The sequence below is a fragment of the Arachis hypogaea genome, chromosome 13, assembly GCF_003086295.3.
Source record: "Arachis hypogaea cultivar Tifrunner chromosome 13, arahy.Tifrunner.gnm2.J5K5, whole genome shotgun sequence".
NCBI lineage: Eukaryota > Viridiplantae > Streptophyta > Magnoliopsida > Fabales > Fabaceae > Arachis > Arachis hypogaea.
In genome coordinates, this window is record NC_092048.1 from 59,268,243 (window position 1) to 59,294,830 (window position 26,588).

The following is a 26,588-nucleotide window of genomic DNA, read 5'->3' on the forward strand; positions in this document are numbered from 1 at the left end:
TTCAGTTCTCATTCCATACATATATTGTTGTTTTTTAGATGTAGGTCGGGAGGTACCGCACTGAACATTCTGGAGAGATTCTCAAAGTGAAGAGCTATATTTTGGGTTTAGCATTATGTTTATGCTTGTATATATATGTACACAGTTGTTCTCCGCACTTTGTATTTTGAAGTTTGTCCCTCTTAGAGGTCGAAATGGAGAAGTAGGTGTTCATTCTGTTGTTTGGGATGTACATATTTTGGGTTATATATATAAATATGTATATATTTTATACTTCAATCGGCCTTAGCTTAACAGATCGAGGCTGGAACTTGTTATTTATATCTTTAGAACTCTGATCTTATATATATTATCTAATCGTGAGCGATGCATTTTTTTGTTGGTATTTGTGTTTAACTTCTTTTTCAAGCCTCCTAATTACAATTTCTTTCAACTACATTATATACGTATTTTTACTTTTAGAGGTCGTTGCACCTCGCCACCTCTGATTTACGTTCTAAGCGTAAAACTCTGTGTGGTAGGGTGTTACAAGAATGGGTGAGTGGGTTAGGGCTTCTGGTATTTGTTCAAATGAATTGATGATACATAAATGTTTTTTTTCTTTTTCTAAGTTATTCGGAGCGAAAAAATATATAGGTGGGAATATGATTAAAAGTTTTTCTCTAAAATTATTAATTACGAATAATTTTAGGCAACTTTTTATAAATATTATTTGTTAAATTTTTTTTACAATTCTTATAAAATATTATATTTTTATTTAAAAATATTCTCTTAAATTTTTTATATTGCAATATTTTGTTAGTGTAGTTTTAGATATCAAAGATAAGTATTTTTATGCTATTTTTGTCTATTTAAAACAATTTTGTTAAATATCACTACAAAAAAATTTGGTTAAAATGGCGGTTTTTTGGGGTATTTACGGCGGTTTGAACCGCCATTATTACCAAAAATGGCAGTTTTAGAAAACGACGTAATTCTGGACGCCATTCTGGTTATTACAGCGGTTTTCAGAAAACTGCCACAATTTTTTGGGTTAAAACGGCGGTTTTTGGATAAGTTAAAACGGCGGTTCAAACAGCCATTATTTCCAAATAAAACGGCATTTTTTGGTTGGTTATTTCTAGGGTTAACATGGCGGTTTTGGTTGGTTAAAATGGCGGTTCAAACCGCCGTTATTTCCCGTATAAAATGGCATTTTTGGTTTGTTAAAACGGCGTTTACAAACCACCATTTTTACCCTGACAATGTAGCATTTTGGTTGGTTAAAATGGCATTTTTAGTTGGTTAAAATGACATTTGAAATCGCCATTTTTACTGAGTTAAAATGGCATTTCATGTTGTTTAAAATGGCAGTATCAACCCACCATTTTTACCGGATAAAAGTGACATTTTTTTATCATTTACAAAGATAAATTTTAACCGTCATTTTTATCGCATTAAACAAATAATTTTTTATTAGACTTTCTCAATAACAAAAAATCAATACTCAAACAAAATATTATATAACTCATAAACAATGTATTAAACATAATATATTATTTTTTAGTATTAAAAATCAAAAGTAATAACCCCTATACAAATAAAGTATCTAACATAACATAATTTTTTAATTATAAATATCTTAACATGTAACTCTTAATACATAAAATCTCTATCATAGTTTTTGGTGCACTTTGTCAAAACAATCTCTGTCCTCACTCCAATCCTTCTTTTGTCTTGATTATTTGCTTTTAGAGTGCTTAGTTTTACGCCCAACTTTTGCCTGAAAGAAAATCATGTTCATTTTAATTAAACCAACTATGAAATCCACAATAACAAGGGTTGGATTCATTAAACACAAAGCAGAATTTTTTTTTTCTTTTTTAACAATATGACACATGATGAAAATTTGGCAAATAAAAGGAATTTATGATCAACTGCTTATAACAGAATGATGAGCAATGTATTGAAGCAACATCGCATTAATTAGGATTATGATGCTGAAAGTGAAAGGGAAAATCTTCTGCCAAATCATGCATTTTCAATTCTCATCAAAATCAACCGACAACTACCAGAGCTTCTCATCTATCTATCCCTTTCACTTTCAGTTACAAATAGTAATAATAATAATTTAGAAAGATTCTACCTATGACATAACATTCACTACCTTAGCTTCCACCTGTCATAACACTACTCATTACTCATTTCCTAATCATATTCATATATGTTTTCTTGTTTGTTCCACTACTACCTTTGCTTTCTTACCCTTGCACAACATTATTCTTAGCTACTACTGAATTACTATTTGTTAAAATGAATGTGTTACCTTAATCCTTAGCATATTATTTGTTTCAAGAAGCGCCATTTCTTGCATCACAGTCGGTAAAATAATTCCAAATTAAAGGTGATATTAATTAGGAACGGACCATACATATTAATTAAACAAGAACACTAAGATTTAGTGATGCCCGATGGGCACCGCAATTAGCACATCTATCATTCCCACACACTTTTTGCAATACTTCAATAGGCTTCTCATTCACTGCAGCTGCAAACTTCTCGAGTTGCGGTCCACATTTGCTGTAAGAGGATTTCTGTCTGCTACAAATTCTTCAATAGCTGTGTGATCGAAATCTGGACTTTCAAAAGAACTACTCTCACTGCTAGACCTGTTATGAGCACTTCCCATTGGACTTACAGGTAATAAATGAAAAAATTGGGCACCATTAATCAAAATTAACCGAAGTTCCACTGAAACATATCAAGCAAAAGTTTTTGGCAGTTACCCTTTCAGGAATTTGAGAACTCAACAATGAGGCAATAACACCTGTGATCTTTTCAATCCAATCATTTAGGAGTTCGAAGAATGGGATATTCGAGTGTTGAGTGTGAACATAAGTTGTCCCAAACAAATAAGACATACAAAAGCTTACTTCTTCTAGGACATTGGCTACTTCACTTTTTGTGCCTTTTCTCAATGACAGAAACCTTTCACGAGTCTGCAAAGATTATAGATTTGACAATTATTAGGAAGCAACTTGATGCTGAAGCTTAACATTGTTGTCTCTAGTTTAGTACATGTACTTTTATATTTAAGAAGTAAAGAGGTTACAGCAAACTAGACACTTAGAAAATTCTGAAAATTATGTTCTCAGAGACTTCTATTTCAAGTCTAGGACCATTTTATAGTAGTGTATCAAAAATTGTTAAAATCTACCATATGTCCTTGTCCTTCTGATAAACCACTATTTTATGGTTTATCTTGTACTCAATTGAGTAGTTTTTATCTACTCTTTACCCACTTATTCATACTATTTGCATGGTTTTATATTTCCTTCCTAATTATGTGTTTTGATTGAAAACATGCTTCTTTGATCTTATATTTGCTTATTATTAATCCTCTCTTATTACCATTAGATGCCTTGATATGTGTGTTAAGTGCTTTCAGAGATTATAGGGTAGGAATGGCTTGGGGGATGGAAAAGAAGCATGCAAAAGTGGAAGGAATACAAGAAGTTGGAGAAATTGCTAAGCTGTCCAGCCTAACCTCTTCGCACTCAAACGGCTATAACTTTAGCTACAAAGGTCCAAACGACGCGATTTCAATTGCGTTGGAAATCTAACGTCCGGGGCTTCGATTTGATATATGATATGCTATAGTTCCCCTGACGCTAGGCAACGCGACCGCGTGATCCATGCGGCCGCGTCGCAGTGACGAAAAACCAGCATGGCAAAATTCGAAACCAGCGAATTATGGACTGTTTTTGACCCAGTTTGCGGTCCAGAAAACACATATTAGAGGCTATAAAGTGGGGGAATGCATCCATTCATGAGGAGGCTCTCATATTCACAATTTTAGGAGTAGATGTAGTTTTTAGAGAGAGAGGTTCTCTCCTCTCTCTTAGGATTAGGATTTAGGACTTCTCTTAGTTTTAGGAGTGACTCTCAATCCAGGTTCAATGTTCTTTTATTTATTTTTCCATGCATGTCTATGTCAGATTTAAGTTCTTTTGTTAATGCAATTTAAGGTATTTCAGTTTAATATTGCTTTCTTTTATTTACATGATTATTGCTTCCCATCTGAAGGCATTCTTATTCCAGTAGATTTACTTTTCTCCTTTTGGTCTTGGTTAAGAAATCAGTAACTCAGAAATTATCCAACTTAATAGCATAATTGTTAATTGTTATCTTGCCAATTGAGTTGAACTTCAATAATCCCAAGCTTTTCTTAGGAAATAAATAGGATTCGAAGATCAAACCAATTTGTCCCTTGACTTTCCTTTGCTTTAGCAAAGGTTAACTAAGTGGAATTAAGATTCAACTTTCATTGTTATTGATAAGGATAACTAAGTCTGGACTTCCAATTTCTTATACCTTGCCAAGGGATTTTATTATTATTATTTTATTTTACTTGTCATATAACATATTCCCACCTTACTTCCAAAACCCCCAATTTACAATCTTCATAACCAATAATAAGAACATACTTCCCTGCAATTCCTTGAGAAGACGACCCGAGGTTTGAATACTCGGTTATCAATTTAAAAGGGGTTTGTTACTTGTGACAACAAAAACGTTTGTACGAAGGGATTTCTGTCGGTTTAGAGACTATATCTACAACGCGACTGTTTTTATGAAATTCTTTACTGGCAAAAATCCCGACGTCAAAATGGCGTCGTTACCGGGGAATTGCAAACGTGTGCCTTATTATTGGTTATTGTAAATATTTGCTTTTTACTTGTTTATTTGTTTTTATTCTTGTTTTTATTTTTGCTTTTTCGTAAATTAAGAGGTTATTGATTTTTATTTAGTTATAAAAAAATTTCAAAAATTTGTTCTTATTGTTCATATTAATCTTCAAGCTGTTCTTCGCGTTCATCTTGACCTTCAAGCTGTTCTTAGTTGTTTTCTTTGTTTTGATCTAAAAATTTGAAATTTGGTGTCATTTTATTGTTGTTCTCTTTCCTCATTAAATTCAAAAATATTTTTAATTAATTTTTTTCGAAAAAAAAATTCAGATTTTTATTTTTAAAATTTTTATCTTATCTTATCTTATTTCAAAAATCAAATTTCAAATTTCAAAAATTCAAATTTCAAAAATTTAAATTTCAAAATTTCAAATTTCAAATTTCAAAATTTAATTTTCAGATTCAAAATTTAAATAACCTTTTAATTTAAATTTATTTTTTTATTTTTATTTTTAATTTTTATTTGCTACTATGAACTCTCATCCCTTTGGCTATGAGTCTGGTTACAATAATGTTGCAGGAAGAAGAAATTACAATGAGAACAGGCATCAAGGTTGGAACAATCAAAGATGGGAGGAGTCACAAGGATTTGATCAACCCTCATGGCAACAACCACCTCCAGTGAACTATCAACAACCACCACCATATGCCTATGAACCATTTCCTCAACATGACTTTGGAGAACCATACTCACAAGCCAACTACCACCATTCACCTCCATATGACCCTAACCGTCAACCACCATACCAACCACCTTATGAGCCATATGAACCATATATAGAACCACCCCAATTCCAACCCAATTACTCCCAAAAACCACCACTTCAATATTCATCATCTCTATATCCATCAATCCAAGAGCACTATGATCCTACTTATGAAAGCCGAGTGCATCAAGAGACAAAGGATCGTTTCAAGGAAACAGTAATTAAATTTCAGGCAACCATTCAACAACTGGGGCAAGTATTAATTCAATGGGCTTCTAGACGCTTAAATACACAAGGATCAGCCACAGCCCCATGTGGACAGTCTAGTGAAGAGCATAGCATGAAGGAGATACCAGAAACCCCAGTGGACAAGATAGAGAATGAATTCGTACTAGAACAAGTAGAAGAAGCTGTCATTGTTCAAGAAGAAGAAAAGTTGGTTGAAGACTTAGGAGATGCAGAACCTCCATGGGAAAGTCCAGTCATAGAACCTCCTTCCAAGACGGTTAAAATTGATGCTGAGGAGGGTGTACAACCTCTAAAGCATATCATAGTTGAAGACTTGGAAGAGGTTGATCAAGAGATGGAGATTCAAGAAGAAGAAGCACAACCTCCCATGCCCTTGGAAAGCAATGAAGAGGAGATTGAATTGAAAGAAAGCTGCCAAGAGGAAGAGGTTGAAATTGAAGAAGCTTGCAAAGAGGTGGTAATTATCAGAGAAGAGCACAAGGGAGTGGAACTTGCAATTTCATTAAAAATACCTCCCCCTAAGTTACCATCATCCTTCACAACATTCAAGTGGGTAAAATTCATATCCCATAGCTTTCTAATCCCACTTGAATATGGGCTACTGGAGACGGATGGTCAACTTAGAGCTCTTTGTGATATTAAGAGTAAGAGGAAGATGGCCAGTGGTAAGAATTGTCCTGCAAAGTTCATCATGGTTGGAAGCCTTAAGTTCAAACGCAAGGGTTGGTATAAAGCTCAACTGAATGGGTCTAGGAAGCTATTTGGTCGCTGCAGTGAGAATTCAATTTACTTATCACCCAGCTGGAAAAATACAGATCCCGACAAAAATTGGTGTAAAAGCAAGGTTTGGGATCCTGTAATCTGTTCTGACATCCAACACCCCGGGAGCCTAAGAATCCTTTTGAAGCTGCTCAAGGGTTTTACATGCCTAGTTTGGGACCCCGGAGGTTACTGGAATCATAAACACTGGTGGAGATTTCTGGATAAGTTCAAGCATAAGCCACCATAACAGGAAGCTCATCAAATGTCCAACTTAAGGACTTTAACTAAAAGTGCTAGGTGGGAGACAACCCACCATGGTATGATTGTTCCTTTTTCATTTTTATTTAGTTTTATTTGTTTTTGAGTTTCATTTTATTTTATTATATTGAACCTGGAGTTTTGCATCAAATTCATATTAACACTGCATTCTGCATTTTTCATACCAAAAAAAAAAAGCGAGCATGCGACGCGACCGCATCAGCGACGCGTTCACGTCGCAAGGAGAGAAGAGAAAATAAAAACGAACAGAGAGTCACGCTGGAGCGAGGCTGGAGGCGTGCCAGTGGCACAATTCGTCCCACGCGACCGCGTCGCTGACGCGGCCGCGTTGCAGGGGAATACTGGCCTCCCACGCGATCGCGTGCCCCACGCGGCCGCGTGACCTGAAAATCGACGTCAACCAGGTGCATGGCCGAAAGTTGAGCTGGAGTTGGGCTGGACTCGTGCTAGTAGCCCAAGCCTCACCACGCGAACGCGTGCCCCACGCGTCCGCATCATATCCCCATGATGGTCACTAACGCGATCGCATGCCCCACGCGATCGCGTCACCCAGAATTTTGGCAAAAAAGAGTTTTGAACAGAGAGTTGTGCGACTGCGAGGCTGCACTCACGCCACTAGCACAAATCGAGTCACGCGATCGCGTGCCCCACGCGTCCGCATCATCTAACCTTATTTGCACACCACGCGACCGCGTCACCCACGCGACCGCGTCGCCAGCATCGCACAACCTATCCAGATTAGTGCCAATTTTCTTATCTTTTCTTCTCCGAATCCTTATTCTTCTTATCTTTTCTTATTTCTTTCTTCTTCCTTTCTTATTTTCTTTCACCTCCATTTTATTTTACTTAATTTATTTGCATATTTCATTCATTGCATCTTAATTTTGTGCATATTTTTATTTTCTTTTCTAAAATTTATTATTTTACTATTGCTGTTCAAATGTTCTTATTCAAATGTTATTTCTTTTCTGGTATTATCTTGGTGCTTATGACTTGTTTTATTCTGGTTAGGTAATATTATTTAAATCAATGCCAATCTTTTATACCTGTATTACTTTTGTATTGATTTTTAATTTATATTATCTTTTCTTCCCCACTCTCTTCCCCATTGTTGCATATTCTGCACCAATGGTATGCCATGGCTTCTATTGTTTTCTCACTTGCATGTTGTAGCTACCATGTAATTGGGACCCTTATTATCTGGCATTAACCAACCCATATTTGTTTTCTATCTTTCCTTTGGGTTACTTTCCTTCCCTTTTTCTTTCAGGATGGCCACCAGGAAGAGAACCGGAAGACGTTTACATGGGGAGACAAACAAGTCCATCAGCACAATCCTTGGAGAAAAGCATCAGTTGCAGAGACCCGTCCACTTGTACATCTTAGCATGCACCAAGGACGGTGCAATCTTTAAGTGTGGGGAGGTCGATACCGATCTCCATGGGTTAGTTATTTCCTATTTTAACACCAATGTTAATTTGTTCATTATTGCATCTGCATATTTGATTGCATGTTTATTTGATTTTGTGCATTTAGTTACTACTTGGTTAAAGTAATAAAATTCTTTTTAGGACCCTATTTTTGAAAAATTTCACTAATTTAAAATGAAAATTTTTATGTTAAAACTTGTTTGAAGTTGTATTTGGAACATGGTTTTTAAGCCAAAGAACACACAACCTGTGAGATTTGAGCTTATTTACATGGTTACATTATTTAACCATAAATATTTTATTCCTGTGTGTTTCCTTCTCTATGATTGTAATCTGTATTTTGTTCCAGTCTATATGTCCTTTGTTTAGTATATTTACATGCTTGCGTATGATTGAGGCCATTATTTGATTTTAGCTCACTTATCCCAAATAAGCCTACCCTTTAAATCACCCTTGTCAGCCACTTTGAGCCTTTTAACTTCCTCTTGTTCTGTATTTTACCACATCACTAGCCCAATTGAATCTTTGGTTAGCTTAAGATAGTGTGTTAATTAAGTATGGGAAAACTGTGGGAACATGGGTTAATAAGGGAATGTATCATGTTTCTAATTTATTTGAATATTGGGAATTTGGGAACCTACTCATGAAAAACCAAAATAGAAAAATAATGAAGAATCCATGTGCATTGATAAGTTATGTTTAAATTTATGATTCAAAAAAAAAATATATATATATATATATATATATAATATATAGATAAATAAATAAGGGGACAAAATTACCCCAATGTTAAGTTAACGAAAAATCAATGCACATGTGATAAATCAAAAAGAAAAATTTGGTACATGAGTATGGGAATTATACAAAAGTGGGAATTATGGGTAGCTAGGCATGAATTTAAAAGTATATAGAGTATATGTATATTAGGTGAGAGCTTAGGTTAATTGAAGATTCATATTATAGCTCATTTGGCCATACATATATCCTTACCTTTACCTCAGCCCCATTACAACCTTGAAAAGACCTCATGATGTTTGCATTGGTACATTAAATTTTTGTTGATTGGTTAGATGAAGAACAAGGTTTAGAAAACATGACTAGAGAAGAGTAGAGTGAATAACCCTATACACTTGAGAGATTATAGTGATATACACTTCCAGTGAGGGTTCAACGCTTAAATTCTATGTTCCCTGCTTTCATGAGCTGTCTTCTTACAAGTTCACTTGCTTTTTATTGTATGATTTGAATTAGTGGAAATTGGTTTGTATTCGTCTTGGAGAACTTATTTACTCTTAAACAAGTAAGTCAAAGCATTTAGCATGTATTTGCATTCATAGGTTGCATTTCATACCATTCATCTTCATCTTTATAGCTTCTCTTGAGCTTAGCATGAGGACATGCTAGTGTTTAAGTGTGGGGAGGTTGATAAACCACTATTTTATGGTTTATCTTGTACTCAATTGAGTGGTTTTTATCTACTCTTTATCCACTTATTCATACTATTTGCATGATTTTATATTTCCTTCCTAATTATGTGTTTTGATTGAAAACATGCTTCTTTGATCTTATATTTGCTTATTATTAATCCTCTCTTATTACCATTAGATACCTTGATATGTGTGTTAAGTGCTTTCAGAGATTATAGGGCAGGAATGGCTTGGGGGATGGAAAAGAAGCATGCAAAAGTGGAAGGAATACAAGAAGTTGGAGAAATTGCTAAGCTGTCCAGCCTGACCTCTTCACACTCAAATGGCTATAACTTTAGCTACAGAGGTCCAAACGATGCGGTTTTAGTTGCGTTGGAAAGCTAACGTCCGGAGCTTCGATTTGATATATAATATGCTATAGTTTCCCTGACGCTAGGTGACGCGACCGCGTGATCCATGCGGCCGCGTCGCAGTGACGAAAAACCAGCGTGGCAAAATTCGAAACCAGCAAATTCTGGACTGTTTTTGACCCAGTTTGCGGTCCAAAAAACACAGATTAGAGGCTATAAAATGGGAGAATGCATCCATTCATGAGGAGGCTCTCATATTCACAATTTTAGGAGTAGATGTAGTTTTTAGAGAGAGAGGTTCTCTCCTCTCTCTCTCTTAGGATTAGGATTTAGGACTTCTCTTAGTTTTAGGAATGACTCTCAATCCAGGTTTAATGTTCTTTTATTTATTTTTCCATGCATGTCTATGTCAGATTTAAGTTCTTTTGTTAATGCAATTTGAGGTATTTCAGTTTAATATTGCTTTCTTTTATTTACATGATTATTGCTTCCCATCTGAAGGCATTCTTATTCCAGTAGATTTACTTTTCTCCTTTTGGTCTTCGTTAAGAAATCAGTAACTCAGAAATTATCCAACTTAATAGCATAATTGTTAATTGTTATCTTGCCAATTGAGTTGAACTTCAATAATCCCAAGCTTTTCTTAGGAAATAAATAGGATTCGAAGATCAAACCAATTTGTCCCTTGACTTTCCTTTGCTTTAGCAAAGGTTAACTAAGTGGAATTAAGATTCAACTTTCATTGTTATTGATAAGGATAACTAAGTCTGGACTTCCAATTTCTTATACCTTGCCAAGGGATTTTATTATTATTATTTTATTTTACTTGTCATATAACATATTCCCACCTTACTTCCAAAACCCCCAATTTACAATCTTCATAACCAATAATAAGAACATACTTCCCTGCAATTCCTTGAGAAGACGACCCGAGGTTTGAATACTCGGTTATCAATTTAAAAGGGGTTTGTTACTTGTGACAACCAAAACGTTTGTACGAAGGGATTTCTGTCGGTTTAGAGACTATATCTACAACGCGACTGTTTTTATGAAATTCTTTACTGGAAAAAATTCCGACGTCACCTTCTCCTTGTCTTTGCTGCGGTCTTTATCTTTGTGACAATGTTTGTGCTTCTTATGCTCCTTATCCTTGTTCTTATGCCTATCTCTGTCTTTGTGTTTTTTATGTTTCTTCTCCTTGCCTTAGCATCATAAAGACTGAAAAAAGTAAATCATATTCTAGAGAAAAGGAAAATGTCACTAACCTGATATGTTTGATCCTCTTCCAAGAAGCAGGGTTAACAATGTTTGATCCTCTTCCAAGAAACATCAACTGCAATTAATAATCAAAACATAGAAAGAAAACAACATTCCCAATGCTGCTACTGTGTAATTCAAGCAACCAATAACTTATCCAGTTTTAAACAAGCAGAATTCAAGTTAAATCATGAAATCCTTGAAACTCAGATGCAATAAAGAACAAACTCCAAGCCTTAAACCAGGAGCTACAACCAAATACAGAACTAACAGAAGCAATTTCTAAGAAGTAAAATAACAAACACATAGAGTGCAATAAGGGCATTATTACTAAATGTTTGTAATAAGAAATTGTTCACCCTTCCAGTCCAGTCTCTTGAACCAAACAAGATTGAATACTCTGATTATTATTTGTTGTTTGTTTCGTTTTTCTTTTAATCAAAACTATAGATAGAAGTACTTAATTTCTGTTAAGAAAAAGTTGTAAAGAACAATAATTCCATTAAAATATAAACCAGCATTATCAACATAAGTAAACCTTACTTAAACAGTTAAAAGTGGGGGTCGCATTAATTTCCTCAAAAGTTAGCATAACCTTTATATGATGCTTGCATAAACCATGCAGAAGTTTCCACAATCTAAACGAGATGATGCTAAGATAAGGATTCTGATCATGGAAAATAACAAAATTCTAAAGTGTAGGTTATAATTGATGCCCTTAATCATTGAAGAAAACAACAAGGAAAATCATAAATATTGTAAAAACCAATGGACACCAAAAGAATGGATACAAACTCTTATTCTCTTAACCAAGCAAATAAGACAATCCTAGATTGATAGTTAGAGCAAAATCCATATGTGAAAAGCTAATATGCTATTTGCCAGTGCAAAATAAAACATATACCGTTGAAAGAATGCATATCAACAATTGCACATGATTGCGGGATATGGAATCGCCAATCAACGCCCACACTTTTCCATGCATCATGTTGAGAAACTTTCCTGCATCAAACAGGGGTAACTCATAGCCTCTTGGATCCCATCTCCAATACAGAAATTCTCTATCAGGCCTTCCATTCTTCAAACAATTCTGATGAGATTTAATATCGCTGCAGGTTTCATTGGTATAAAATTGTCTAAAAGGATTGGGGACCCAGTCCCCACTAAAATAATCACATTTTTCTACACACAAAAATTTAATTTTCAGCATCCATTCACATTCTTAGCTAGTAGTCAATTACTCTAGAACTCAATTTTGGGTTTAGCTAACAAGTTAAAGGTTGCTAGCAATTAAAAAATTTAAATAATTTACTTCAATAAATGTAGAACAAATGCTTTAAGAATTTAAATTTTGCATCTTTTTTTTAGGAAGACTTGGATAACTTTATCATGTGTCAGGGCACATCAAGAAAACAAGCAGCAGCAGCAGCAAACCAATAAAAAGCAAATAATAGGTTTGGTGTCTTCAAATTCCTTAGCCTAAAAGTACAAACATGTCAAAAGCATGGTCAGAAAATTCAAATTTTGGATTTTGCTTTACATAATAAACATGTTCTAATGGTAAAAGTTACAACTAACCTCTCCATGTTTCTTCAACCATCCTTCTCTATTAAATTGAGGATCATAACTAAAGTAGTCACCATACAAGAGATCAGGAACTACAACCAAGAATCCAGCTGCTGCTATCTTGTCTGCTAGTTCTCTTTGCAATGAGAAAATGTCAAATCTAAATCAGTATATAGAATTATAAAACCAAGACTCAAAGCATATTTTACTAATAAGATTATCGCTTGCCGCTAATACTCAAGCTGAAAATTAAAGGAGAATACTACTAAATAGTCTATTTAGTCGAATAAGTTCAGCAAAGAGATACATTTCTAAATTCACAGACTCAAAAGTATATGTACATTTTACTAACTGATATTATTATATTAATCATTCCCCTACTAGATGCCTTTGAGTTGTCTTCTATTCTATGAATGAGAGATCGTGTAAATTCTCCATCTAATTCATGCCTGGTACTAAGGTATTTCTTCAAGTGCTCAAAAAGCTGTCAAAGCATTAAAAATATATTTTAGAATCAAGCCATAGTGTTACCTGAGTTATTTTTGTCAGTTTCATAAACTTAAACTTGACACATCATTACAAAAAAAAAAAACAAGAAGAAGATCCATCAATTAATTAATTAATCGTTATACTTTTTTCTTTTTTTTTCTCTTCATTAACATCAGTCCTCAAGGAGAAAATTTCAGAATTTAAATAAACAATTATATCACAAAAATGAAAGAAATTAGTCATAATAAACACTTTTAATTGAGATACTTTGGCACTTACTTGAACATTGTGTATTTATTATACACAGCATCATGCATTATATGAACATCTTCAATTTCTATAATGCTCAATTGTTCTCGCAGCACTAGCAGGTTTTGGGAGATACGGCGGAAAATCACATAGAATGAAATAAAATAATTTAGTAATAGAAGTACCTATATATTTGATCAATTACAAAAGTCAGAAATCAACATTATTAAAACTAACAAATATACAAATTTACAAGATATCATCATATCATCATAATAGAACAGAGGGAAGAAGAATAGAATAGAGGAAGGAGCTCAAACAAGATATCATCATAATCCTTAATCATCTAACATACATACAAACAAAATTAGAAGAAAATTTAGTGAATGCCTCACCTCCAATTTCTTCTAACAAGAAAGAAAATAAAAAACCTAGAATTAAAGAAAAAGACGTAGTCATTGTTAGCATAGAACATGACATATTTACTAATCATGAGTAAACAGAAAAAGATAATGCAAATTTGTACACTAACCTAGATGCTCAATGAAGCTCGATGGAGATGGAAAAATTGCAGAACACAACTCGACGTTGTAGGAAATACTTGCGCAACAGATCTCGTCAATGGAAGAGAAGCGTTGATGGAGGAGATCGCCGCCGAAAAAGATCGTCTGAGGAAACACTTGTGCAACAGATCTCGTAGTTTTATGAAGTTTCTGCAACTTGATTTTCCATTTCAAGCTTTTAGGTATTTTTGACAACAGTAGAAAATTGAGAGAGAGAAAGAAGATTAACTTTGTTGAGATTGTAGCAGGAGGCGAAAGTGCCGCCGGAGGAGAACCAGCTAGAGGAGATCGTCGCTTGAGAGAGTACACAATCTCGTCGGCGGATAATGCCGCTGAGAAGATCGTCTCCAGATTAGTCACTAGAGCAGATCGCCACCGGAGCAGCTACTGGAGCAGATCGCCACCGGAGCAGCTACTGGAGCAGATCGTCGTCGGAGCATACCACAGGTCTTTGTTTTTGGGTTTGGTGGCAACACGCGTTAGTTTCAGGAATGGGTTTTTGAGTTAGGGTTTTCTGTTGTTGGGGGAAGGATTTTATTTGGGCCTTCTTTTTCAAATGATGGATTTTGATAATGGCGGTTTAAAACCGCCAGAATCACCAAAAACGCTATTTTATGCAAATTAATTATGGCATCACCATAAAATACCATAATATCCAAACATTACGGCAGTTTTTAAAACCGCCGTAATATAAATACCATTTTAAACTCTTTTTTTTGTAGTGAATGTCGCTTCAAGTAAAGGTTTTCTTAGGCCCAAAAATGTTGTAGTGTTCCTCTCTACTTTCATTTTTTCCTTCGGAGCTTCTTGAGTTTTCATTATTTTTCTAATAGTGGATTGTTCATGTGCTAAAAGTTTATTCCTGGTTGATTTGATGCTTCTTGCTTTGTGTGCTTGATCATTATCATATTCTTTTTTCATTGTGATTTCTCCCTGGATATAGTGGAGTGTTGTGTAGATTGCTCATTGTTGTGCTGGTTTTAAACTTCAACTCTTTTATGTTTTGTGGCAATTTGCTGAGTTGGATTCTTTGGATGATCATATGCGATCATTATGAATTTTAGTTGGATATTACCAAAATTGATAAAATTGTAATTTATGATAGTCATTTTCTACTCCTTGTTTGTGTCTGTAGTGTCATATTGTTGCTGTATATATACTGGTTGGTTGTTATGTTGCTGGAACTAGTTATTTCTTACCCGATGCTCCTTAATGTTGGTATTGGAATCTCTTACATATCAGTTTTGTTTCAGATTGAGTTGTTGCGTGGGTGACTAATGCCCTTTTTTATGGTTCTTGTCTTCTCATGGATTACAATGGCTTGAAAGTTTTTGAACATTTAGATATTTGATTCATTGCCATGAATTGAATTTCTAGGTGCGAAAAAAAGAAAAATAGAGTTTGCACATATTGTTACGTGAGGTTAGTTTATTGGAAGCAGTTTAAAATTTTTTAATGATGATGATTCTGAAGATGACGACAAAGAAGAAGGATTATGGTTTATTTTGTTTTTATTTTTTTAATTAATAAAAGTATTTAAGTAATTTTAGTTATTTCAATCATTATATTTATTTTAAATCAAATAGGATATTTTACTACAAGAAACATCGTTAAAATCGACGGAAAAATCGACGGCTAAGCCGTCGATAATATTAAAAATCGACGGCAAAATGGACGGTGGTGGTTGTCGCTATTAAGTTTGTCGATTTTTCAAAATTCGAATAAAATCGACGGCTTGCCTAGCCGTCGATAATAATTTAATAAAATCGACACCATTTTCGTCTATAATATGAGTTTGATAACTTTACCTTCTTACTAAAATCGACAACGTTGCCGTCGATTTTATATAATAATATCGACGCCTTTTTTGTCGATATTTGATTCAATAAAATCGACAACATTGTCGTCGATATTATTATATAAAATCGACGCCATTTCTGTCGATATTTGATTCAATAAAATCGACACAACTGCCGTCGATTTAATTATTTAGATACCGACAAATTCTTTGTCTATATTTTGTTTTTTTTTTTTTGTCTATTTTAAATTTAAAAAGCGACAACGTTACCGTCGATTTTATTAGCTATATTTTTTTATTATTTTTTTATTTGAAAAATAGTAAACAATCAATGCAAATAAACTTTTAAAAATAGAAATAAAATTTATATAAAATATTAGATAACAAGACAAATAAATTTTTAAATATAAAAATAAATCTATTTGCTCATAACAGCGAGAAAAATGTATCTTGACAGGAATTGGAGACTAGTCTCTGCATGTCAACCATAAATTACAACAATAATTCAGATATGTTCAAACTGATCTCTCTCTCTCTCTATTTCTCTCTCTCTCTCTCTATACTTCACCACATTGAAGCATATCTTGCTAACACAGATAAAAGGTAATTTGTCTTACACCTGGAGGGGGCATATCCATTTGTTCAACAATCTTCCTTATTTGTGGCTCAAAAACCCATATCCAGCATCCTATCTGCCTCATCTAGTGCAAGATATCTGATCATCTGAAGTGAAACTCTAGCTCTCTCCAGCAAATCTACCAGTCTTCCAGGATTTGCGACGAGAATGTCCACCTCCTTCTCAAGATCTCGTAGCTGAAAAATTCATAACTTATTAGTGAGATATATATATATATATCTACGACAAAAATTGAAGCATCTATCAAAAATAGCATCAATAGTAGCATAATTAATCCTAGGTAAAAAAGAACAGAGAACCAAAAAAAGATCAACAATTGAAAAGAAACCTGATGGTTTATTGGAGCTCCGCCATAAGCAACAACCACCTTAACCCCTGTTTGATATGCAAACTTCCTAGCCTCTTCATGTATCTGAAACCAAATCACAACATTTCCCATATATTTTCACTGCAAAACTGCACCAAATTTAAATATGTCCAAAACAAAGCTCAACTCAATGGCAATAAGAGATGAGTGTTTGCTCTTCATCAATGAGCTTATACTCAATAAATGATGTTATGCTCAAAGGCCATGCTCATCAAATTTTTATGAGTAGCAGCATCTGTGGAGTTAGGCCTCAAGAAATAGGAACATCAAATTCATGTTCCTTCAACTTGTCTCCTGAGAAATCACAGATAAATCATGTTACTGCTCAGTCTATTTCCACAACAATATTGTCTAGTTCCACTATCATGGGGAAACATAATCATTATGTGATTTCATTGGCATGCCAAAGTATGAACATGAGGCTTTTGGTACCTAAACCAAAAGCAATACTCCCTAAAGTTAAGAGTACTATGGGATCTATGACTTGGCTAAGTGGCTTTCTTCTTGGATTTCTTGTATGTAATTCAAATTCTAAACCTACAAATTCTGATGAGTCTGAAGATGATGGGAATGAGAGAGATGAGTTTAATGAGTCAACTATCAAATTCTCACATGTCAAGAAAGTTTACACAGATTATTATGTTATAGGAATAAGCTGCACATTATTCTGCCCTATATACAAATGAATTAATAGACTAATAATTAAGAACATAAGCATATACACATTTAATAAAACCAAATTATTCCCAGAAGTCCATCTAAAATATTAGGAACAAAATTAAAAATGTCTAGCCATAATTTTGACACAAATCGAAAATATTATTCACAAAATTGAATAAAATTAAATGTTAAAAAATAGTTTTGAGGAAAATCACAAACACTATAGAACAAAAAATCTATTTTATCTTTTATAATATTTGAGAAACATTAAATTTTATACCAATAGTTTCTTTAGTACAGAGTTTTGAAGCAGATCATAGGCATCTTCACAATAATTATCCGTGAGAATGGTGCACTGAGATCCAACCTAGATCAATAACAATACAAGGCAGAAAATGAACGAATCAATTAAAAATAAAATTGAAACCATCCTTGCATTATACTGTAATAACAATTGTTTATTATTATTGAATCTAGTTTTTTTCTAATTGATGAAGTATTTATTGCTACCTCGCCGGTAGTGGTTAGGATATCTTCTCCAACCACGAGGACAGTCACTTGGCCAGTCACCAAAAGATTTTCCATGTCCACCTGCAAACAAGGTTCAGCTACCTTCCTTACTATATCAGCAAAGTAATCAAAATTCAATTGTCAAAACCCATCCGACTTACTGTTATGCATATGATTATATTCAAAATTAAAGCTATAGATCATTGAAACTTTTGCAAAACTACAATTCCTACTTGTCATATTCTGCTTCACTTATAGTGAAAGTAGTCTGTCAATGCATGTTTATTTTCTTGTTCAAAAGATAAAGTCAAAAGGTAACCTCATCAGCGAAAAGCAATGCAGAAGCATCAAGACCAGAGTGGTGAAACAGCCATGCAGCTTGCCTCAGCTTCAACATGGAGCTTCGCTTCACGTTCTTTGTCTGATAATTTAAGAACATAAGCATATACAAATGAAGTTTGTGATAATGTTGGCAGAGCTGGATGGCAAAAAGTGCATGAACTTGGACACGTACATAACAAGATTGCTTGCATTTGCAATATATACTAGGTTCTCCAATACCTCCACCGCTGTAATTTAATTAATTTCTCATGTATAAAGTATCTAATAATTTTATTAGAAAGACGATATATATTATGACATCAGTAAAAGTAACTAACCTAAAACGAAGGAAGCTGCAAGCATTCCACCATGAACTCCTCTTATGGCAGGTCTGTTCCTCCAATCTGTGTACCCTTCCCATACCTGCACCTGTGCTTCATCCTAAACAGTTTACAATATATATATATATATATATATATATATATATATGGTGTTAATTATTATAATAAGAACTAAGATATAAGAGTAAAGGATCCATCAGCGATGGTTTTGAAGTGTGTTACCATGGCTAATATATCTGGTGAGTTTATCTTAATTAATGTTTATGAAGCTAATAATAAGGAAAAAAGATATAAAGTGGTGGCATTGCACAATTATAATACTGCTACTTCTAGTACTAGTTCTTTGCTGAAATGGAAGCACTAGGAGTTATCCCTAATGACATAACATGCATTGCAGTTCTTCATGCTTGTAGCCATACCAGATTGGTTCAAGAAGGGAAGAGGCTGTTTTGCAGAATGGTTAATGAATTCAGTTTGGTCCCAAAGATTGAACACGATGGCTGTATGGTAGACCTTCTCGGTCGAGCAGGATCACTCGAAGAAGCTCAAGAACTAATTAAGGACATGCCTATGAGGCCAAACTCGGCCATATTGGGATCTTTTCTTGCTGCTTGCAAAGTTCACAAAAATGTGAACCTTGCTGAATGGGCTGCAAAACAGTTTCTATCATTAGAATTCGAAAAATATGGATACAATCTCCTAATGTCAAACATCTATGCTGCATCAAACAGATGGAAAAATGTTGCTGATATAAGAAGAGCTATGAAGGATGCAGGGATTCATAAAGAACCAGATTTCAGCTCCATTGAAGTGCATGGAACGATTCATGAATTTGTAACGGGAGATAGAGAACACCCAGAAACACCAAAGATTTATGAAATGATTGCTGAGATGAGAGAAAAGCTAGAACATGCTGGATACACTCCAAATATATCTGTTGTTCTGAAGAACATATATATGGAGGAAAAAGAGAGTGCAGTAAATTATCACAGTGAAAAACTTATAATGGCTTATGGTTTGATTAGCACAGGTCCTGGAATTCAGCTTTGGATTTTGAAGGATCTCCTAACTTCAACTGCAGAGAGCAAAATATTTCACATAACAGAAATGCATGATAAGATCATAACAATAAACAGAAAAAGTCTGGAGATAGAATATGTAAATTTTTCTATGAAACTTAACAACAGCAGACAAAATAGAATATGTAAATTCTTTTATGAAACTTAACAACAGCAGACAAAATAGCCTTGTGATGGTATTTTCTAAAAGAGACAGGTAAATGTTAAAAGAAATATCCTATCTATGCCAGATTACAGAACATACCTTGCTTTATTTCTGTCTCCCATGTGATAGCATCTCATAAGTCCTGTGCTCTATAACTTCCATCATCAAAGTATTATCAATTAACGCTACTAGCTCACAAACCCCAATTTTCAATTCCTAGATTGCTTCATAATTTAACATGGCAATGCAAAAACAATGAATTGATTGAAGTTAATTTCAAAATACAACCCCAGCAGAACATGCAAAGAAAAATTAACACCAATCCAAACGAACACTTAGAGATTAGAAGAAACAAAAAATTGAAAAAACTAACCACTCGTATTCTTGAGAGGATAATATACTGGCAACTTGATCGGAAGCTCACAACGAATCAAGCAACCATTCTCCCACACATTTCTCCGAATGTTCTTCTTCAACAACTGAATCAACCTCTTCAAGGCTATTCGATTTTCCACTCTCCGACACGAAAAATTTCAGCTCGCCAGAACCGGTGGCGACTGTTCCAATCACCGGTCGATTATCCCCTTCGTCTTCACCATATAGAAGCTTCCTCAGTCTGCGAGCAGCATGAACTGCCGCTTGAGCGTTGACGCCGGCTCCGTAAGCAAGCGCTCCAATTACTTCAAAGCCTTTAGGAATCAATGTCCGAAACTCCTCTGTTTACAAATTCCAAAATGCGAGACAGAGAAAAAGTTGAAGTGAATTTAAGATTTGAAATTGATAGAGAGAGAGAAGGAAAACCTGATTCTTTGTGGAGATCATCGGAGGAGAGGCGGAGGAGGAGGGAGAGATCATCCTGATGCGACGGCGGCGCGGCGAAGGAAGGTTGAAGTATGCGAGGAGTGAGTAGGGGAAAATAAGGGTTAGTGAAAATTGAAATGGTGAATTTGGGGAAATGAAGGAAACGCAGGGAGTGAGTGGGAAAAATTTTATTTTATTGATAAAAATCGACAGCATATCCGTCGATTTTAATTTGAAAAAAAAATGACGTCTTGGCCGTCGATTTTATACATTAAATCTGTGCCATTTATTTAATTTTAAGAAGCGATTAATACCGTTTAAATTTATCGACGACAAAATGTGTCGATATTTTAAATAATAAAATAGACGCTACGTTCGTCGATTTTAAAATAAAAGTATTTTCTGCCCACAAATCGACGACTTTGCTGTCGATTTTAATATTTTATTTTTAATTATTTGTTTTAATAATATCGACAGCAAGCCGTCGAAAAATATCGACGGGAGAGATAACCGTCGATTTTTATCGTCGAAAAATACACTTTTTCTTGTAGTGTTTAGATATAATTTAGTCATGTACATTTTATATATAATAGAAACTTAATCCAGTCTTTATCTCTCAGTTTCAATCTCTCTTCTAAATATAGTTTAAATATTTTGTCTTAATAGATACACAATAATTACATTATTAAAAATAAAATTTTGCACAATTTTCTATAATAAATTTCTTAGATTAGTAATTTTAATTAACATGTGTCTGTAGACTGCGTTTAGTAACAATAGACATAAAGTAACGGACAAAAACGCAAAGACATATAGACATAAAAATACACAAATTTTAGACCATATTTTGTAATAATGCACAAAATATATTTACCTACTAACTCAAAAGTCAAAATTTATCCCAAAGTAAAATTACTTCATCACTACTACTACTACCATCACTACTGATTTCTACCACCACCACTATTTTGATTACTGATTTTTTGTCCTCAACGACTCAAATAATTAAAATCACGAACTCTAATTAAAACATCAGTTAAATAATTTAAATTAAAAAAATAAATAATTTTTTTCTATGTCTTAAAAAAACAGCAAATGACAGGTAAATTGGTGCAAACTCACAAATCTGAGAACGTAAAACTAAAAAATGAAAGAGATGAGGAAAAATCGCGATAATAATGACGATGATGATGACGACACAGAAGAGGACGCAAAGAGAAGAAGATGAAGGTATGAGGTGATGCGAAGAGGATGAGGGAGAAGTGAATGAAGGAAGGAAGGAAGAGCGAAAGAAGAGAAGAAGAAAAAAAAAAGAGGACGAGTGAGCGACGGTAGAAAGAAGGGACAATAACAAAAAAAGGAGTGAAAGAAAAAAAAGAAAAAAAAAAGAAAAGAAAAGCTATGTGGATAGAAAATAAAAAAAAGTAAATTAAAATTAAAAATAAAAATAATATTTTATATATATATATATATATATATATTATGTATATTTATGTATAGTTATATCTTTTAAAAATTAATATCTCAAAATTTAATAATATGTATGTGTAACTGTGTTCATGTCCCCTATAAATATGGATATGAAACAGATGCAACCTGAAGCCTAAAGACTATGTTAGCTAATTTTTTTAAAAAACCTAATTTTTTATATTAAACGGGGCTTGATGCCCTTTTTTAAGCTCGTTAATTAAATGCTATCTTGCAAATTAAATTTGTTGTAAATATTTTCTAGTGCTATATATGGTTTAAAAAGTTCTAGTTTCTTCTACACTATATCATTAGCAAAAGATCTTATGAAGTTGTATGGCACACTTGATAATATGAGGAATCGGTGGCACTCTTTTCAACCATCTTCGTTTTCCTCCTTGTTCAGAAACTGGGACACGTACAATCATATCTCTAAATCTCTGTGGCCTCAATTAATACTATCTTAAATGACCGGCAAAGTCATAACCAACAACGTGTGCAACCATGCATTTTTACGCTTTCAAGATTATTAACTTCCATATCCTTTCTTTTGCAACTATTCAATTGTATAATATGCCTTGGATTATTAAGTTTAAAACATCAAAATCAAAGTTAGCGCACACGAATATATAGATATAACTAATGCTTGCGTATCTAATTCCAGCACTTTTTTTAATATTTTTTTTATTTTTTCTTTTAAATATAAGTGGTTTTAGTAACTAATGCTCCATAGATGACCACACTCAATATTCAAAACGATCGAATTTTACACTTACATATAGGTACTTGTTCTAATTTAACAGTCTAATTTTTAGAATAAATAATTTTATAACATACAAATATAGAATAGAGTTTACAGACAATGATTAATGGTACTAATGATAGGATCAATCATTTGAGAATTATCTCGTTGAAAAAGTAGTAAAAATATATAATATAATGTGGCATTATTGTTCGTTACTCCAAACACCTGCTTTGAAATCTAATAACATTGATGGAACCTGGCCATCCATAGCCGATTCACAAGATATACATTATTATTATTATTATTCTTACCGAAACAATAAGATTGATGATAATAATGTTTCTGAAGGTGCTACCTGGTACCATAGTTGGGTTCCAACTCGGCAAACGATATTCAAGACGATGACACGCTTAGTCCTTAAGGTTATCGATCACCAACAAAATGGGTGGTATACTAGTATATCTGCAAAAAATTCGAAGCTTAAATCAGAAGGATATTGTGAGTAGATATTATTAAGATTAATTATTATTGTGCATGTATATCTTGAATTGGGTGTCTTATTATATGTTGGCTCGTTATTAAATATTTTTTTGTTATGTAAAAAATATTATATTTTTTTTAAGAGTTATGTTAAGTAATCAATGATTTTTTTAAATAATATGAACAATTACTAATTAAATAAAAACACATTATACTTCTAAATTATTTACCTAAATCTTAATATTAAAATAAATATCTATACACTTAGTGAAATGAACATCTAATATATCTATTATTCACATTGTTTAGTATTTTTATTATCTACCTATATTTTTTTTTAATCAAATAATTTTTTTATTTTTTATTTATTATATTTTATATTAATAATTTAAATTTAAAATTTAAAATTTATATTAAAATTTAGAGTTAAAAGAAATACTTTTTTTTAAATTCATTCGTCCTTATTGCTCTATATAAGAAAAAGTGTATGATTGAATCCAATTTTTTAATTTATATAAATATATATTAGGTACCCTCAAATATAGACGATGAATTTTATTTCAGATTTCTTTTTGAGATAAGGATTATTATGGAAAAAAAATTAAATAAAAATTTATTTGATTATATTTTTGAATTTGCAGTTATGTTCTGGTCAGAACTCAGAAGCATATTAGATCAAGTCTTTTTTTGTTGGTTCGTCTCTATATTTTTTAATTTGACAAATTAAAGTTTAATCTGTTCTAAATTTAGGTTTTATTTAATAATTTATTATTAATTAATTACTACATACATAAAATAAAATTTAATATTTATTTAAATAAATTAATTAATTAATCACTCCATCAACTTAAATTAATTTTAGACCAAATCTATGTACGTAAGAATTTATTATAATTTTTTATTTATTATATTTAAACTACTACATTCGTTTCTACACTCTTCTCTTCCCCGCTATATATATGGCTCCAAAATAATACTCTCTAACCATAAAAACATATACAAGAGCTTCTCTTTTCATATTCCTTTACACACACGCACGCATAATCTCTCTCTCTCTCTCTCTCTCTCTCTCTCTCTCTCTCTCTCTCTCTCTCTCTCTCTCTCTCATACATGGCTTTCCGTAAGGTTCTTATGCTTTTGTTTTGTTTGGTTGCCATAGTTACCAACCTTGTTAGTTCAACTAGTGCCAGGCAGCTAAATGATAATAATGCAGCAAAAGATGAGAAGGGAGCAAATGAAGGAGATCATGAAGTAGTGAATAATAATCATGTTGGTAACAAGGAGACCAAGCCACCAATGATGGGGCTAGGTGATCAGAAACAAATAGATTTTCCACCAATATTTCCATTTCCATCATTTTCATTTCCACCATTTCCAATGCCTCAAATCCCATCATTTGGTGGCATTCCTGGAATTCCATTTCCTTCTCTTCCAGTTCCGGCAATGCCTTTCCCTACATTTCCTCCACTTGACATCCCTGGGATTGTCCCTACTCCACCTACTTAATTAGCTTATGTATAGTTTGATATTTCTAAATGACTCTTGAAAATTTATATAAATTATCTTTAGATAAAGTTGTTGCTAAAAATTTACATGTAGTTGCATGTTTTTATATAAATTTAATAGTTAAAAATTATTAAATAATATTTTATTAAATTATATTAATTTTTACATAAAAATAATTATATGTTAATTTTTATCAAAATTGATAATTAAAATTATTAAATAATTAAATTATTTAATAATTTTTAATTATCAATTTTATATAAAAATAATTATATATAATTTTTTATTTTATTTTATTTTAAGATGAAAAAGTTTGTAAAATGAAAAATTAATTTTTTTTATTTTACAAATTTTTTTTCACTTTATTAGAGTCAAATGTCATAAATATGCGTGTACCTTAGTGTTTTCAGTACATGTAATTAAATAAAATATAGCGTGGATGATGCATAAATATAAGGTATAGTAGAAGTTGCTAATGAGCATTTGAAAGATCTTTTAATTTTAATAATATATTTTCATGTTCTCATGTGACATTTATTCTAAATTCTTAAGGAACATATTTAAATTACTTATTAGTAAAAAGTGGGTAAACTTAAACATGATTATCTATAAGAAATAAAATGTTATGGTTTACGCCGTTGCAATGCAAGTTTGCCTTTAATTTGTGCTTGCTTTAGTTTTTAACTAGTTACTGGTTACTACCACAGATCCCTTTCACTATTAAAATTAAGTGTGCCTTAGCTTGTATATTTCATCAAATCTAATAAATTATAAATTATGATATTGTTTTAATTCTTGTTGCATTATATATTGCGGTTTTTACTCTTTTTTTTTTTTTTTTATGTTCAACTTGTAATATTTTATAGCCAAAATTATCCGTTTCAAAAGAAGGTAAATATTCGCTAAGATTTAGAAATAATACGTAAAATTTTCATTTTACCCAAATAAATAAATAAAAATTGAAAATATATGAATCTATAACTTTACTCTACAGAGTTATTAATAAATAAATGTTTCTTTATAAGATTTAATAACAGATTTTAGTTTATAATTTTCTCTTCTTTGCCTTCCAATGTCAAAAGTTTGGTTTCTTGTTTCGTTCTTGGCTCCAATAAATCGATAGCAATATTAATTCATCAATTACATTATTCTTTTGTGATCAATGCATGTGATCACAACAAGCAATTATATTAAACAAAAGGAACAAAGAAAAATAAGGTAAAGAAGATTTATTAAAAAAAAAAAAAAAGATGAAATATGGCACAAACGGGAATTTCATTTTACTAAATTTAGTTACTTATTTTGAATTCTTAAGATATTACAGAATAATAGAAATATACTAATGTCACATGATGTGGTGCACACATATATTACGAGATACATGATGAGACATTTTGGTACAAGAACCTAGATTAAATATAAAATAAATGCAAAAATAGACCGGATAGAATAAATTCTTTTCATATTATATGATGAGAAATTTTTCGTACACCTCTATGTGACTTTGTGTATATATTTGTTACCCACTTGGTTTTTTTTTTTTTTTTTTTTTGTGACTAGTTACACACTTGGTTAATTACCAAACATATTCTTCATTAAGATAAATAGAAACATAAATATTTATCACTTGTAAAAAATATCAGAATCTAAGTGTACTGTTATTAAAACATAAAAAA

The 26,588-nt window shown here is 32.6% G+C and overlaps 2 protein-coding genes across 25 annotated transcripts; one reads left to right on the top strand and one right to left on the bottom strand.

Annotated features, from left to right (window-relative positions):
• Positions 1-1,483: 1,483 nt before the first annotated feature.
• Positions 1,484-14,577, bottom strand: LOC112738425 (protein YLS7). Of its 24 annotated transcripts, XR_011869764.1 has the most exons (11): positions 14,285-14,561; positions 14,025-14,205; positions 13,888-13,923; positions 13,523-13,607; positions 13,096-13,238; positions 12,767-12,890; positions 12,093-12,278; positions 11,015-11,264; positions 2,913-2,978; positions 2,766-2,806; positions 2,368-2,648 (listed from the first exon to the last, which is right to left on the bottom strand). XR_011869764.1 is itself a non-coding variant. In XM_072211995.1 (7 exons), the coding sequence occupies exons 1-6, from the start codon at positions 13,970-13,972 to the stop codon at positions 2,954-2,956; spliced, it is 573 nt and encodes a 190-aa protein (XP_072068096.1). In that variant the 5' UTR covers positions 13,973-14,121; the 3' UTR covers positions 2,712-2,806; positions 2,913-2,953. The 24 variants fall into 24 exon arrangements, 4 of the variants coding, with proteins under 4 accessions (XP_072068095.1, XP_072068096.1, XP_072068097.1 ...); XR_011869769.1 differs by adding an exon at positions 1,484-1,762 and having other exon boundaries at positions 2,306-2,978; positions 11,197-11,264; XR_011869765.1 differs by lacking the exon at positions 13,888-13,923.
• A 4,463-nt stretch (positions 14,578-19,040) lies between these two features.
• LOC112734695 (pentatricopeptide repeat-containing protein At3g26782, mitochondrial-like) lies at positions 19,041-19,916 on the top strand. The gene has a single exon (XM_025784126.1). The coding sequence runs from the start codon at positions 19,041-19,043 to the stop codon at positions 19,914-19,916; it is 876 nt and encodes a 291-aa protein (XP_025639911.1).
• Positions 19,917-26,588: the final 6,672 nt, after the last annotated feature.

Bases quoted from the DNA above. Each gene is read 5' to 3' on its own strand.
- LOC112738425 (XM_072211994.1), bottom strand. From the start codon at position 13,972: ATGTCATGTTCTATGCTAACAATGACTACGTCTTTTTCTTTAATTCTA. The intron at 13,608-13,887 runs GTGAGGCATTCA...AAAACCTGCTAG, and splicing joins CTTGTTAGAAGAAATTGGAG to TGCTGCGAGAACAATTGAGC. The intron at 12,279-12,766 runs GTTAGTTGTAAC...AAATCTCATCAG, and splicing joins GGTTGAAGAAACATGGAGAG to AATTGTTTGAAGAATGGAAG.
- LOC112734695 (XM_025784126.1), top strand. From the start codon at position 19,041: ATGGAAGCACTAGGAGTTATCCCTAATGACATAACATGCATTGCAGTT.